Genomic DNA, 14,512 nt, shown 5'->3' on the forward strand with positions numbered 1-14,512 from the left:
GTAGGAAGGAACGATCAGAAAGTTGGGATAGAGGCTTTTTTAAGGAAGCTAAGGAAGTAGGACGAAAAAATTCAGATCTTAAGAGTTGACACATGTCTGGGAGGGTTTTCTGACTCCCAGCTCAACTGTTCGACGCATCCCCTTCCTCTCTCCTTTCCACTTCCCTACTCTTTCCTCTCAGCTTTACCCAACAGATGTAATCCTGCTTGAAAAAAACTGCCAGTTAGGATCTTTGCCCCAAGGGCCCAGCTAACCGGCATTCCTGCAGTGCAGTGGGTGGGATGGAAACCCGGGGGGGGGGGGGGGGGGGGGGTAGAATGTCGCGAAATGGGATAGGGCCTAAGCCCCATTCTCCTTCCTGTCCAGGTCCAGCAAAGCGCCAGGTGGCAGTAAAATCAACCCGGGGCTTTGCTCTTAAGTCAACCCATGGGATTGCCATTAAGTCAACCAACATGGCATCCGTGGAAAAGGGGGAGAGCGCACCTGTCCGTAAGAACACACGCCAGTTCTACGATGGGGAGGAGTCTTGCTACATCATCGACGCCAAGCTCGAAGGCAACCTGGGCCGCTACCTCAATGTGAGACCCCCCTCCCCCTCACCTCTAGATGCTGGATTATCGTACCATCGTCAAATTTTTTGTTCTTTTAACAAAAGAACAGTTCTTTTAACTGTATAAACCCACCTTTTCTTGTCAGCAATTCTTGATCTCGAGCATCTTAAAGAGGTAGCTTTCTTTCAAAACTCCACTGTGATGGGGAGGAGCACATGGCATATTTTATCCAACTCCTGCTTACCCCACAAAGCCGGGTTCTGTTTCCTCGTTTCTTATGCATCCTGTCCTTAAACCCACAGCACAGCTGCAGCCCCAACCTGTTTGTCCAGAATGTCTTTGTGGACACTCACGATCTTCGCTTCCCCTGGGTGGCCTTCTTTGCCAGCAAGTAAGAGGGGATCAGGGAGGGGGGTGGGGGGGAAGAGCAGCATTCTGTCTGTGCTCCCGTGCCGCATGCACCTGGTGGCTGCCTTCACCGAACCTGTCCCTTCCTTCCTGTCCAGGAGGATCCGGGCCGGGACTGAGCTGACTTGGGACTACAACTATGAGGTGGGCAGTGTGGAAGGCAAGGAGCTGCTGTGCTGCTGCGGGGCCATTGAATGCAGGGGGCGGCTTCTGTAGAGGACAGCCTTCTCAACGTCCCGAACCCTTCCCAAAGCATCCTTTCCTCAGGAACTGGGTCTTCCTGACTCTCCGACTCTGACCCTGCCTCCAGTCGTGCCCCTCCCCCGGCTCCTAGTAGGTAGAAATTGGGGCTCTGGATCAGGAGGTCCCTTCCAATGTGGTGCTAGCAGGCAAGGTCCCTCCTCCACCTCCTGAAGCGCCAGGGGTGGGGAGAGGTCACCACACCAACCTGGGCCTGACATCCGTCGGTCCTCCTGTTACTCCTCCCTCCCAGCCTGTGTGTGTTCAAGTGTCCATGCTTCTGACAGACTTTATTCCTGGAATGAGGGCTGTGCGTTTACTATCCTTCATTTGTATGGTTTCTTGAACGTCTTTTAACAAGATGTTAAAACTAAGATTGTGATTTGATTTCTCTTTCTCGGTCCCCAAACTTCTAGCTCTGGGTCTGTCTGGAACAGCACTGTTTCCCCGCCCCCACCCTTCCCAAGGTGGAGCTGTCATTAATCTCTTACCCTCCCTACCTTGGTTTTTTCTTATTTGCCATATGAAATTTAAAAATGAAAACATTACATAACCATGAGGAAGACTACCTTAGTTTATTTAGTTGATCCCCCTTCGCAGTTCCTGCTAGTCTCAGACACTTGTTGCCATGTTTTCATCTTTAATATATTTTAATTAAAAAAAAAAAAAAAACACCATTAACAGTACATTTTGGTCTGAAGTGGTCCCTCTGCTCAAATGCCAGGTGCTAGCTGTAATTCTGGCTTGAAAACCAAAACACCGAATGTTTAATAAATAAAAATTAGAACTAGTTGCCATTCTATTCCAAACCAGCTAGCCTAGGGAAAGAGGCCAGAGAAAGGAGGCAGTAAGATCTTGGACCTGTGACTAGAGAGAGCTGGCAGAGAAGTGACACGTAGACCGGCCGAACAGTCCCAGTGTGGCTCCTCCTTTTTGGCAGAGGTAGGGCAGGGGTCATATGTACCCTCCTACACTCAATTCATTTGTGTCTTTGGAGGGAAAAAAGTGAAAGCTTAGCTTTGGTTTCTGGCCCAAGTTAGGGAGCCTAGAAAGGTGAGCCTTGGTCCATCTTTGGCAGAATGAGGCCCACAGGTGGCACAGTAAGGCACGACCCTGGCTCTGGAGGTCAGGGGGTCAGAGGCAAACAGCTGGGGCCAAATTCTGAAGAATAAGGAATGTGAGTTGTAACCCCCACCCCCAGAGCTGAGGAAGGGCCTCAAAAACAACAGTACACCTTGGAAAAAAGAGAGGAAAAGAAGTCCATCCCCCTCTAACAAAGGATGTACCAGCCTCCCCTCTACCTGGGGATTGGCTGGTTTGAATTTGGTTTAAAGGCAACTGGGTGACAAAGAAGCAGGGGGCTGGGACACAGAAGAACTTTCTCCTTGCTTTCTGCTTCCCAGCCCCCCTCCCCAGCCCCCAGGGCTCAAAGTGACCCTGTGGGGAGGAGGGACTAGTTCCTTGGCTTTACGCATTAATCTGAGGGGCAGCAGGGACAATGGTTCAGTCATTCTTACGATGGTTGTTACTGACGACAGGGTGGCCGTTGGCTAGTGGCCGGCTCTTTGCTCCTCCCCCTGCTATAGCCTCCTCCCCCTCTGAGCTCTCGGTTTCTTCCGGGTCACTGCGTTCATCTTCTACCAGCTGTGGAAGGGATAAGAAGGGTTACTCGCTGTCCTCAAACCCCCAAGAAATGCCTCTCTCAGCAGGCTTGTCCTGCTTTACCCAGGGCCCCACAGTAGTCTCTTAGCAGGTTGCTGGTACGGGAGGGAGTTTGGGTGGTTTCTAGAGTTGAAGGTAGTGGGGCCTACAGAGCATTCACCTTTCCAGTTATGAACTTGTGGGCCATGCGCAGAATGAAGTAGGCCCAGAAGACATGTAGCAGCTGTAGCACTCCCATCATGGAATTAAAGAAGTAGTAGCCAAAGAAGGCAGGGTAGAGCTCCAGTGGGTACACCACGGTGCAGTGCAAGATCCTGCAGCGGAAAAGTAGAGGGAATTGTAAACACACAGAGGAGGGGGCAGGGAGAGGCAAGACTCCTGATTCCTTGAGGACAGGAGTGTCATCTGGCCTCCTACTCACCAGAAGGGCAGGATGACCAGTCGGGTGATGATGAAGACAATGGCGAAGACAATGAAGATGTTGTTGCAGGTGTTTTTCCATCCCGCATAGTTAAACATCTTGGCCGACTGCATAGATAGCCCCATCCATCATCACAGGCTCCTGACTCTCCCATATATGTTCATACACACGCTGGCTCTGTGCCCCCCGCTTCCTTGGTCCCAGGAACATCAACAGCACCACCACCACCACCACCACCACTACCACCCCCTGCAAAAAAGGGAGAGGGATGGGAGAACCTGCACCAGAGTCTCTAGGTTTGAAGAAATGGCCCAGGAAGCCTGACCTCTAGCAGGTAGTCGGAAGAGTCATGAAGAGCCATGATCAGAGTCCCTGCTCGGATGTAATTGGCAAACCAGGAGAAGCTGATGAGGATGATGGTAGCCACGTGGTGGATGATCTGTTCCTTGAAATCCTGAAGGAAAGATGCAGGCTCCAGGGCACTATTAACTGTTCCCCAGCCCCCACTATTCCTACCTCCCCTTCCCCTTTGTGCCCCTCAACCCACAGCTCCATCCAAATACCCAGAAATCAAAGCGGGGGCTCTTCCTCCCAGGGATTTATCTTGGTTCCTTAGGCTTAATGGCACGGCTCCCTGACCCACCTTTCGCTTGACATCAGAGGCAATGCTGAAGAGCAGGGACCAGTAGAAAGAAAGTTCAATCATGTAGTACCAATACTGGGAAGGGATGGTGCTCTGGGAGAGCGAAGAGAAAGAAAGGTAAGGGGCCCTGGAGCAGCAGGTCCCAAGAGTCTCACCTGTCCAAACCCAGCCCTTCTAGCCCAAAGTGCTTTAGCACCATGACTCCAGTGCCTTCTGCCATGTGTTCCAGAGATCCTCTCTTCACGAGGGCATGTGTGTCCTAGTCCTGTCCTACCTTGATGCTATATAATGAGTCAGGATCCCATTTCATACCTGTATGGGATATCCCTCCCAAACCTTCTTCATGTCATAGAACCAGGGTTTCTGCAGAGAGACAGTGAGAGGTTAAAAGAGGAGGGACCCAAGTTCTGTGGCGTCATCCCACCTTACTAGAGAGCCTACTCCCACCTCCCATTAATCCCCACTCACATCCACAATGACGGCCATGCCAGCAATGAAAGCGATCAGATAAAAGGTGAATCTCCAGCTGCAAGAGGAAGCAGAAAGGACTGGAAGAGTGGCATAGCCCTCCAGCCACCCCCAAGTGCCCCCAGATATCCTCTCAATATCATTAGTAACCAAATTCACCTGCTCACCTAGGTACAGCCTCTCCTCGCACAGGGCCATGGCCCACCCCTCCCAGCAAGATACATCAGAGCTTCCTCTGCCGCCCAGTTTCTCCTGCCCCAACCTCCCCTACCTGGCTTCTCGGAACTTCTTGAGGAGACTGGGCCGGTCCTGGTTGCGGCGGCGCCGGAACCAGCGCTCTACCTGGCGGCCAGAGAGCCCGCTCTGCCGTGACAGGAGCTCTACCTCTGCCTGGGTGTCGTGAGGAAGCCCCATTACCATCCGGCTTCGGCTCCCCCACCCTCCCGCCCTCTCCCAGCGAGAAGCTAGGTCGGCACCCCTGCCCTCTCCTCTCTTCACCCACCAGGGTTGGCCCTGCAGCCTGCCCCCTCCCTCTGCCCTCCCCTCCTCAGCACCCAGTGACTGCCAGGCTGGGGTCTGCGGCTCAAACCTGTTTGGGCTGCTTGCCACTGGTCTGGTAGAAATGCTCCAAGGTGGGGTTGGGAGGTGCCCGCAGCCGAGTTTTCTCCTTTATGTTCAGGAGGGCAGCCAGTGGGGTGGCCACGTAACTGAGGAAGGGATAGGAGTGAGAAGTGTCTGGCTCTCTGGAAGCACCTCAGTGTCTCAGTAGCCCCTACACTGGGAGGGGAAAGGACTGCAAGCTCAGGCAACTTTATCCTGGGCCTCAGTTTCCCAGCAACCCTCTCTCTGGCCTCCATGGGCTGCCCAGAGCTGACAAAGCTGCCTGTGTTCACAAGTGACCGGGCGGCAGCGGGGAGGGGGAGAACAAACGACCATTGAAGGAGAGGGCCTGGGGGTGCTGAACCCTCAGGAAGACAATGCTGCCTTCAGTGGGGGGCACACAGGAGGCAGGGATCAGTGGGGGGGTGCACAGTAGGCAGGGATCAGTGGGGGGCGCACAGTAGGCAGGGATTGGGGTGGCCAGAAGAGCGGGACCCAGCGCCAATTAAACAGCAAGAGACGGACTTGAAATGCGAGAAATTTCACTGTGTCTGGCAGCCAAGGAAGGCATGGGGGTAGGGGCAGTATGCTCACAGCTCAAAGAAGTATCGAACGATGAGGAAGAGCAAGGCCAGGGGTAGTGTGATGTAGAGGTCTGAGGCTTTGGCATAGACACGTCCATCCCGGTCTTCTAGATCAGCCCAGGTTAAGTTCACAGGCAGCCACAGCCGTTCCCACCAGAAGTAGTCATACAGGGTCTGGAGCATCCTGAGTGAGGAGGGGGGAAGGGAGAGGGCATCACAGGGGGCAGCTATGGGGGAAAAGAGAGATGAAAGTTTCCATGGTGTAACAAAGGAGAAGGGGACAGAGATTCAAGCCCTGGATTCTGGTCCTGGCCAATGGCCTCGGACAAATCAGCTTCTTCATCTGCAACATGGTGCCTTTCCAGTTCCAACATTTACTGTTTTTAGCAACTGAAGGGTGATGCTAACAACCCCCAGGAGTCCCAATTCTCTAGAACTAAGAACCTTGGGGTCTTCCAGTCATGTTGCTACCCCAGCACGGACGACAGGCAGGATCTGGCCCTAGAGGCTGTAACCAACAATCTGAGTAAAGGAGGCACCCTCCCCCATCCCACTCTTCAGCTACCCCCTCCATCCCTCAAGCCAACCCACAGCTGGAAGCTTCCCTGTCAGGGAAGCCCCGAAAACAGATTGCAGGGCTGAGGCGACCCTACCTCCTCCTTCCCTACAACCCATCCAGGTAACAGGTCCCTAGGGAAAATTAAGAGGCTGGAGTACAGTAAAATGATGTCCCTAAAGGATGCTGAGCCCCAGGACAATCAGTGGACCTCAAACTATCACACACAAGATTAACACCCCATGCTGAGACATCCAATCCCAGCAAATAAGGCTGAAGAACTCTTAACTGAAGCCTCTTTTCAGAAATAAAGTGAAAGCAAGGCTGCAAAGGATCAGGGATTGGGGGACAGACCATGGTGACAGCAGACCAAGACATCTGGTGGGACTAGGAACTATTTCTTCCTAAGGCTCATCTAGAAAATAAAACCCTAACTAGTCTGCAGGGGAACACCCATCACAAATACTCTCAGATAATAAAAGCTGTTGCTTCCCCCGCAGCCCCACCTTTTCCTCCACTGTTAGAGAAAGGATCACCAGGGTGGTAGTGACCAACCACTTGGATACCAGAATGAGGGAGGATACAGACCTCCTTTGACGTATCCTACACAGCCACTGTCTGTGGCTCCCGAGGGGGACAGCAGCCGATTGGAGCTAAGAGCAAGATGGTCCTGAAGCGTCAGTGATGCCAGTACCAACACAATACCTGGCAGTCCTGGGACTCAGCAATGAACGCCAGCAGGATGGCAAGGGCAGAAGTTTCCAGGCTCCCAGCCCTCATCCTCCCAGGAGGGAAGAGAGGTGGTGGTATTCAGGCTGGCCTTGGAATGAAGCGCTGACACAGAAGGAAGGTGGTCTCCTCCCACCCAGGGAGAGAAGAGAGTGGGGAGATTGTTCTCCACTGTGAATTGGACACCAGTTGGTGCCACTGGCTGAAGGCTGATCAGATCTCAGCTGAGCTGGGCTGGTCCTCCGGCTGCTCTCCCAACAGCTCCGCCCACACCCACCACAGAAGCACTTGCGAAATCCCTCTCAGCCTGTCACGGGTCATTATTCCAGCTCAAGGACTTTACCCTCTTGTCCCCACTCCTGGTCACTGCTCTCAGATGAAATCAGAGGTCAGCACTGACAATAAAGGAGCTTCAGCTTCACCTTCCCCCAGTCTCTCTCTCTCTCTCTCTCTCTCTCTCTCTCTCTCTCTCACACACACACACACACACACATTCTCTCTCTCTCTCTCTCTCTCTCTCTCTCTCTCCCTCCCTCCCTCCCTCCCTCCCTCCAGGCCTCAGGTCCTGAGGGCATTCATTGCCCCTTCCCCCTCCACCTTAGCCAGAATAAATATTTAATCAGTTAAAGAGATGGAACCTTTTTGAACTGAACAAAATTAAACATAATTATCCACAGTGGAACTTTACGCACACGACCATGTGTACGACACACTTTTATCCTGGAGAAAAGATAGAGAAAATTTAATGGAGAGGGGGCAAGGTAAAAGGCCTAGGATGTGCTAGCACATCTCTGGATCCTCCTTTCCACATTCTTAGCTTAGCTAGATTGGAGGTAGGGAAGTACACCTGACATGTCCCCTGACTGCTGTCTCTTAGAGCCCAACTTGTCATTCACTGAGATCTAAAGCCAAAGGTACAGACAGGCCTGGAGATTGTGCCCCATCCCTACACTGGTCAGTGAAAACTGGCAGGAAGTTTCTCTTGTCAGGGACATTTTGAGGATTAAAGATTCAGAAGACCGGCTGGGGTCCCAGAGGGTAGGAGTGGGGCCCCTCTCCCTGACTCCTGGGGTCCAGGAACGTCTTCTGCCAGTCTATCCCTCCAAAGAAAGTGAGAAGCTGGGGAAGCTGGCAGAAAAAGTGTCAGAGAGTGGTCAAGGGCAATCACCAGGATAGTGCAACTATCTCAACCCCAGGACAAGATAGCACTCATCCCCTTCCCATCCCAAACAGGGAAAGCCAAAGAATATGGTGTGTGAGGAGCTCAGAGATGCAGATTCATGGGGGCTCTCTCACACTTGGCTTTCAGTCTTTCTGTGACCACAGCCCTCCCTTGCGGCCCAGCCTAGGACTTCCATTAGCAGAGGAATGCTACCCCCTCCCTGCCCACCCTTCCCCACCCTGGGCCTAGCCCAGCAGGGAGAAGCACCAGATTCAGCAGGGTCAGGACTTCTGACTCAACACGGGGGGGGGGGGGGGGGGGGGGGGGGGGGTGAACAACAGGGGCTCCCAGCGCCCTGCTTACACACCCCCACAGAAGCAACAAGTCTGCTCCCAGAGGCAGCCCTGGTGGCTTCTTGGCACCAGCCCATCAAGCCAAGAAGGCAGGATATCTACTTGGCCTAGGGAAACAACCCTGCTTTTCCAGCAAGTTGGCCCTCAGGGTAGATACTTGATTTTCTGCTGGAGAAATCACACCTACAGATGTTTTTCCACTCACAGAATTTACTCCTGACACACACATGAAGAGATGATAGGGTGTGTATGCATCTGTGTGTGTGTCTCTCTCACATACATACACACATATACACATGTACACACACATACACACCTGCCTCAGAGACACAGATGCCACTTTCTGAGGCACAGGCTGGAAAGGGACCAGCAGAGCAGGGATTTCATGGGCATTGGATTACCAGGAACTTGAACAGGGCTCTGCCCCACCCCCACCCTTTACCCCAACTCTGACTGACCCCTCCCACACACTCAGAGATGGATGAAAAGGGGCAGAGGGTACCCATGGGGGCTTGTAAACCCAGAACGCTTAGAGGGCAGAAGTTGGAGTTGGTGGGGAAGGGATGTCCGACTCAATGTGAAAAGTCTCTCTGGCTCTTAGAGTTTGGAGATATGATTGAGGAAAACAGGATCAGCAAAGGAGAGAGTGACAAACACAGGGTCCCACAGGCTTGAGGGACTACAAAAAAGCGGGAGGACCCAAATGGTCTTCCAGTTGAAAAGTCTCTTTTCAGGCAGCAACAGCACCTCAGGAACTAGATGAAGCCCACAGGAGGTGTGTCATTGTTCCAGGCCGCAGTGTAGGTCCCCAAATTTAGCTTGTCTAAGCTGCCCCGCTAGAGGCCCCAACACACCCAAATACTGCATGTGACTACAGCCTCCAGGGGCAGGGAGAGGCAGGCAGGTTGAAGAGGCTGAGCCAGGCAGTGCTGTAAAGAATCAGTGGCCTGTGGCCAGTGACAGGGGAGAGAGGAGGCCGGCCCTCCCAGGGGGAAAGCAAAGGCCCCAGTGAAGGGAGTGGACTGTAGGGTGCCAAGGGAGACAAGGAACTCTGTCTGTTTAGAAGAGAGAGTGTGTGCAGGTCACTTTATGATTAAGGCCAGGCCCGGAGACACAAAGCTGCAGACAAGTCCTTATCCCTAGAGCCCCACCACAAGTGCAGCTGGCCACCCACATTTAGATTAGGTGATCTGGACTTTGGTACGGAGGCAGCGACCCTTCCAGCACCAGTGCAGGGTGACTGCCTCCTGGAGGCCTTCCCAGACTCAGCTCCCTCCTCCATTCCTCAGGGTCCCCAGAGTCCCCCTGACTACTGAGTCTAGCAACTCAAGTGACTTAAGCCCAGGTTTTGATGCCAGGGGCCTGGCTTGGGGAGAGAGAGAAACCCCCAAGCTCAGGCCAAAGATTAGCGCCACACACCTGCCATTAACCTACTTGCCAGAGAGCCTCCAGGCCGGTAATTAACAAGCTGTGGCCCAGAAAACCAGTTTCACCGGCAGCTTCCCCCCTCCCCACCCCTGCCACACACACCCCATAACGGTATAGGAGCCTTAGCCTTGGGGGGCCGGGGCAGACGCAAGAGCCACTCCTTCCTGTTTCCCGTTAAGCACATGGACGCTCTGACCTCCCTCCCGGAGCGGGCACTGAGGACCAGCCCGAGGAAAAGTCTGCACGACCCCCCGTCTCCCTCCCACCCTGGTCGCGGGCCCGCCGCTAGGCCGGGGCGGGGGGGGGGGGGGGGCTGGGGGGAGACTCTCCTCCCCAACAAAGGGGCGCCGGCGGCTCGGGCCCGCCGCGAGCGGCTCCGGGTGCCTCCCTTCAGCCCCTACCTGTTGCCAGGAGGGCTGGCTTCTTCAGGCCCGGGGCACCCGGCCAGCCTGCCCTCCGGCGGCGCTGGGGGCCCGGCCGCTCCCGCGAGGCGCTCCGGCCCGCCCTGCCCCCGGCCCGCCGCCATGAGCACCCCGCCCACGCGCCCCCGCGCCCCGGGGCCGCCGTCCCCCGCCCCCAGCCCCGCTGCCCGGAGCTCGCGCCCCGGTGCCCCTGCCCGGCCGCCCCCCCCGCCCCCTCCGCGGCCAGGGCCCTCTCCGCGGAGCCGCGTCGGAGCGGCCCCCACTTCTCCCAACTTTTCGGCGGCCGCTCCCCGCCCCTGCGCGCAGCGCCTGCGGCTCCCGGGCCGGGGTCCCCCACTCACTCGGCGGCGGCAGCGGCGTCGCGGGGCTGGCCGGGCCGGGAGCCGCTGCTCCGTGTCTCCGGGCGTCCGAGCTCCGCACCCCCCCGCCCCTCCGGACTGGCTCGGCTCGCTCCTCTCCTCCCCCTTCCGCCTGCCCGCCCGCCCGCTCCCTCCCTCCTTCCTCCTCCTCCCGCCGAGCCCTGCACGGCTGCGTCCGAGCCCAGCCCCGGAGAGCAAGGCCGCGGGCGGCCCAGGAACCGGGAGACTGGGCGTGGGCCTGCGGCCCGGCGACGGCAGGGGCAGGGGCGAGGAGGGAGAGCGGGCGGCGGGGCCCGGGCCTCTGCGCCCAGCCCCGCTCCCGCCGCCTCTTCCTCGGCCCTCGGACCCGCGCCCGCTGCGGTCGCCGCACCCCGGAGCAGCCCCCGAGCAGGGGAGGCAGGTGCGGGCCCGGCGGCCGCGCTGGGCTCTCCCCTCGGGGGGCAGACCCGCGAGATGCCCGCGAACGCGCACCTGCCGGCTCCCGACTGCGGTCGGCGACCTCAGCCCAGGTGCCCCCGACCAGTTGCCACCTTCCACCTCCCGCCGCACTGGGCAGCAGAGGGGGGAAGGTGCCTCGGCTTCGGGCGAGCCCCCCCACCTCAGTGCCGCGCGCCCCTCAGGCCGACCCAGGTGGCGGGCTCCGGTGATTCCTCACAGAGCCTGAGGCCCCTACGAAGTCCCCCGCTGCATCCCCGCCTTAAAACCCACGTTTCCGCCCAAGTGCGGTGAAACCTACCCCCCGTGGACACACACCCCACTGTAGTGGACGCTCTGAAAGGGCCAACCCCCAACTTTTGTTTTGTAAAATGTATTTGACTTTGCAATCTGCACCATTTCCCCCTCTCCTGATTCACGTTTTAAAAATGTCCTTCCTGCTCCGGTAGAATTGATGTTTCAGGAAGATGCCACATGTTTATCCTGGAAAACTGACCTTGACTCCTAGCATCTCCTAGCATGGACAGAATGTGGCTAGGATGCGTTGAGAGATTTGCTTAAAGAGAGATCTAGAGTTTGAGTCAATAGAGGTAACTTCGTTTGGTTTGGTTACCTTGGTGAAATGTTGGTGCTTTTATATTATCACAGTTAGAACCTCTGACAGTAATTTCGTTCATGGTTTATCTAGTCAAGTTCGGGTGTTTTAACAGCTGTGCTAGGAAGGAGAGTGGCCTCCCACCTATTCCAGTTGAGAGCTTGGCCCTCACCTGAGGCTCTGTCTTGGAGACTTGTGGAAGCAGGGGCTGATTTCCAAGCTATTTATTCATTTGCTCTTTGCAGTAGGACCCTCAGCGCATTCCTACCACTGGAGAAATGAGAGCTATCGGCCCAACCCCTGGCCCACTTCTCACCGAACCAGCCCCCAGTGGGCTCTTCTGCAGTTTTTTAGCCCAGGCCTGCCTGATTTTCCAGATCCCAGCAAGCCCTCCAGCCCTGTCTTCCTTTGCCCCAGGCTGAATTCCTCCCTGACCCTTACTGCTTACATCTTTTTACCTCCCTGTACCCTCTCCCTCTGCCTTCCAATCCAGAATTCCCTCTACCTTTCTTGAGAGTCCTCCCCAGATTCCTCTGTGCTACACACCCACAGGCCCTTTTCCAGCTGGGTGCAGTGTCTCTTGTTTGGGCTCCAGCTAACCTTTGGGTGCCTCTCTACCTCCTCACACCTTGTACTATTTGGTTCCCTTTCTGTAGCTTCTGAACCCTTTTCTCAAGCAGTTTTCCTAGATGCCATGTTTCTCCAAAGGTGCCCATAAGACTTTATTTTATTTTTCTTATTTTATTTATTTGAGAGAGAGAGAGAGAGTGTGTGAGTGGGATAGAAGGGCAGAGGAAGTGAGAGAATCCTAAGCAGGCTCCACACTCAGCGCAGAGCCCTATGCGGAGCTCCAACCCACAACCCAGGGATCATGACCCCAGCGGGGACATCAAGAGTCCGACACTCAACCAACTGAGCCACCCAGGTGCCCCCCACCCACCCCCACCCCCGCCAGGCACAAGACGGTTTAAATGATTGCTCGGAGGACCGAAGACCGTTGAACCTTTTTAAGATAGCAGTGGGCAGGGGAAGTTTGGGGGCAGGAGTTGGATAGTCAAGGCCTGAGAAATAAAGATAAGAGGGTGTATCACTCCCCCAGGAGAAAAAAGAGAAGGTGGATGGGGGAGGGAGCAGTGGCTGTGGGCAGCATTAGAATGATGTTACCCCGTCTGGTCAACAGAGCAGGAGCACACACACTCCTGCCTTGACTGGACCAGGAGATTTTGATCACTACCTTTCTGACCCATCCCCCAGTGCCCAGGGCAGACATGGCCACACCCACAGTGCCCCAAGCTGCCTGCCCTGCTGTGACTCACTTCCTCTGTATGGGCTGGTGAGGTGTCCTGAGGCAGAGGACACCAGGCCTTCAGCCTGGGATTTAAGTATCTGGGCAGGCTTCTAGGAAAGAAAAGACATGGACTCCAGTCGAGGAAAGTCATCCTGACCCAGGTCAGACTGGCATGTGCAACACAGAAGCCTATTTGGGTAAAGGAGTAGAGCTTGGCCACCATGTAAGCAGAGGAATTCAGGTGCTAGGAGTTCTGGGGAGAAAAGGTTTCATAACAAGAGGAAAAATAACCAGGAGGAATTTCAATGTGTTCTGAAATTATGCAATGCAAGGATTTTGCAGAAAAGCAATATGGAGTTGGAGTTGAACCAATATTCATGAGTCAACAGCTGAGTCTCTATATATTACTGCTTATCCCCTATATAGTCCACTGAGAGGGGCCCCAAATCAGCCATGCCCTCATCTAAGTGATGAAGAAAACACAGGAGAAGTTGGGAGACCTGGATCTTGTTCCAAGCCATGGCCCTTGGGAAGTCACTCCACCTCCTGAATCAGTAACAAGAGGGGGTAGGCTAATCACCTCCAACAACCCCTCCTCTCTGAAATTCTAAAAGTTGAGAGCATGGGGGTGAAAAGTGGTTAGTAAATCTAAAAACAACCTCGATCTGACCCTGGAATTGAACAAAACAAAACGCCAGGACCAAAGGAGTGAGATTCCAGCAAGTTTCAGTGGAGCAGTTGTAAATGCGTTTCACACACTCCCTCCTCGAACTTCTGGGCCATGAGGACTACTCTTCCACCATGCGGCTCGGGTTTGGCCTGCATTCTTCAAATACGGAGTTCAGCCTTGCTCATCTGCCAGGAATCCCTTGCAGAATCTCTCTCCCTTCATCTTCCTCTAAGCCTACTTGGAACATGTGCCCAGAAGAGACTCTGAAGGGTAGAGAAGGTCAAAGACATGGGACCAGAGCTGCAAAGCCACTGTATGGCGGTAACCCAGACTAGGAAGTCTCCTGCAAGTGTCTTGAGGTCTCAGAGTGTGCAGGGGTGGGGGTGGGGGGGTGCCGGTGTCTGCTGGAGGCTCTTCTTCTGATCCTGCCTGCCCACCAAGTCCACCTAGGAACCTGGTGTCCTCCAGAGACTCCACTTCCCAACAAGTGAGCAAACGGAGCCCCTGGAGATCTGTGGGCGGAGCCAGTGCCTTGGAGACCTCTAGTGGCCACTAGGGGGCTCCCGGCTCCCGGTGGCTTCTAATGCCCTCCTGTGGCCAGATTGAAGATTGGCAAGATAGAAGTTGCAGAATAGAGCCAAGACTGGACTCCTAAGGGAGACAAGTTAACAATAACAGTTACCATTATAAAATAACATTATAGCAATATTTATTGGCTTTTTTAATGTTTATTTATTTTTGAGAGAGAGAGAGGCACAGAGTGTGAGCAGGGGAGAGGCAGAGAGAAAGGGCGACACAGAATCTGAAGCAGACTCCAGGCTCTGAGCACAGAGCGTGACGCGGGGCTCGAACCCACGAGCTGTGAGATCATGACCTGAGCCGAAGTCGGACACCCAACCGACTGAGCCACCCAGGCGCCCCTCAATATTTATTGTTAT

At 55.0% G+C, this 14,512-nt stretch overlaps 2 protein-coding genes across 9 annotated transcripts in view; one reads left to right on the forward strand and one right to left on the reverse strand.

Moving 5' to 3' along the window:
- SETDB1 (SET domain bifurcated histone lysine methyltransferase 1) overlaps positions 1–1,573 on the forward strand; it is a 34,483-nt gene extending 32,910 nt beyond the window's left edge. For all 4 annotated transcript variants that reach the window (XM_042953879.1, XM_042953877.1, XM_042953880.1 and 1 more), the window contains 3 exons: positions 367–578; positions 854–942; positions 1,058–1,573. In XM_042953879.1, the coding sequence (XP_042809813.1) occupies positions 367–578; positions 854–942; positions 1,058–1,175 (419 nt within the window). In that variant the 3' untranslated portion in view covers positions 1,176–1,573. The remainder of the gene's footprint in view (positions 1–366; positions 579–853; positions 943–1,057) is intronic.
- A 182-nt stretch (positions 1,574–1,755) lies between these two features.
- CERS2 (ceramide synthase 2) lies at positions 1,756–10,672 on the reverse strand. 5 transcript variants are annotated; one of them, XM_042953883.1, is made up of 11 exons: positions 10,569–10,672; positions 5,588–5,761; positions 4,983–5,100; positions 4,665–4,783; positions 4,394–4,451; positions 4,238–4,288; positions 3,926–4,018; positions 3,608–3,736; positions 3,283–3,389; positions 3,022–3,175; positions 1,756–2,843 (listed from the first exon to the last, which is right to left on the reverse strand). In XM_042953883.1, exons 2-11 carry the CDS (start codon positions 5,758–5,760, stop codon positions 2,703–2,705), a joined length of 1,143 nt encoding a protein of 380 aa, XP_042809817.1. In that variant the 5' UTR covers position 5,761; positions 10,569–10,672; the 3' UTR covers positions 1,756–2,702. The 5 variants fall into 5 exon arrangements, with proteins under 5 accessions (XP_042809817.1, XP_042809818.1, XP_042809819.1 ...); XM_042953884.1 differs by having other exon boundaries at positions 5,588–5,804; positions 10,569–10,669; XM_042953885.1 differs by lacking the exon at positions 10,569–10,672 and adding an exon at positions 10,207–10,317.
- Between the last annotated feature and the right edge of the window lie 3,840 nt (positions 10,673–14,512).

This window comes from Panthera leo, chromosome C1, assembly GCF_018350215.1.
Source record: "Panthera leo isolate Ple1 chromosome C1, P.leo_Ple1_pat1.1, whole genome shotgun sequence".
NCBI classification, from domain to species: domain Eukaryota; kingdom Metazoa; phylum Chordata; class Mammalia; order Carnivora; family Felidae; genus Panthera; species Panthera leo.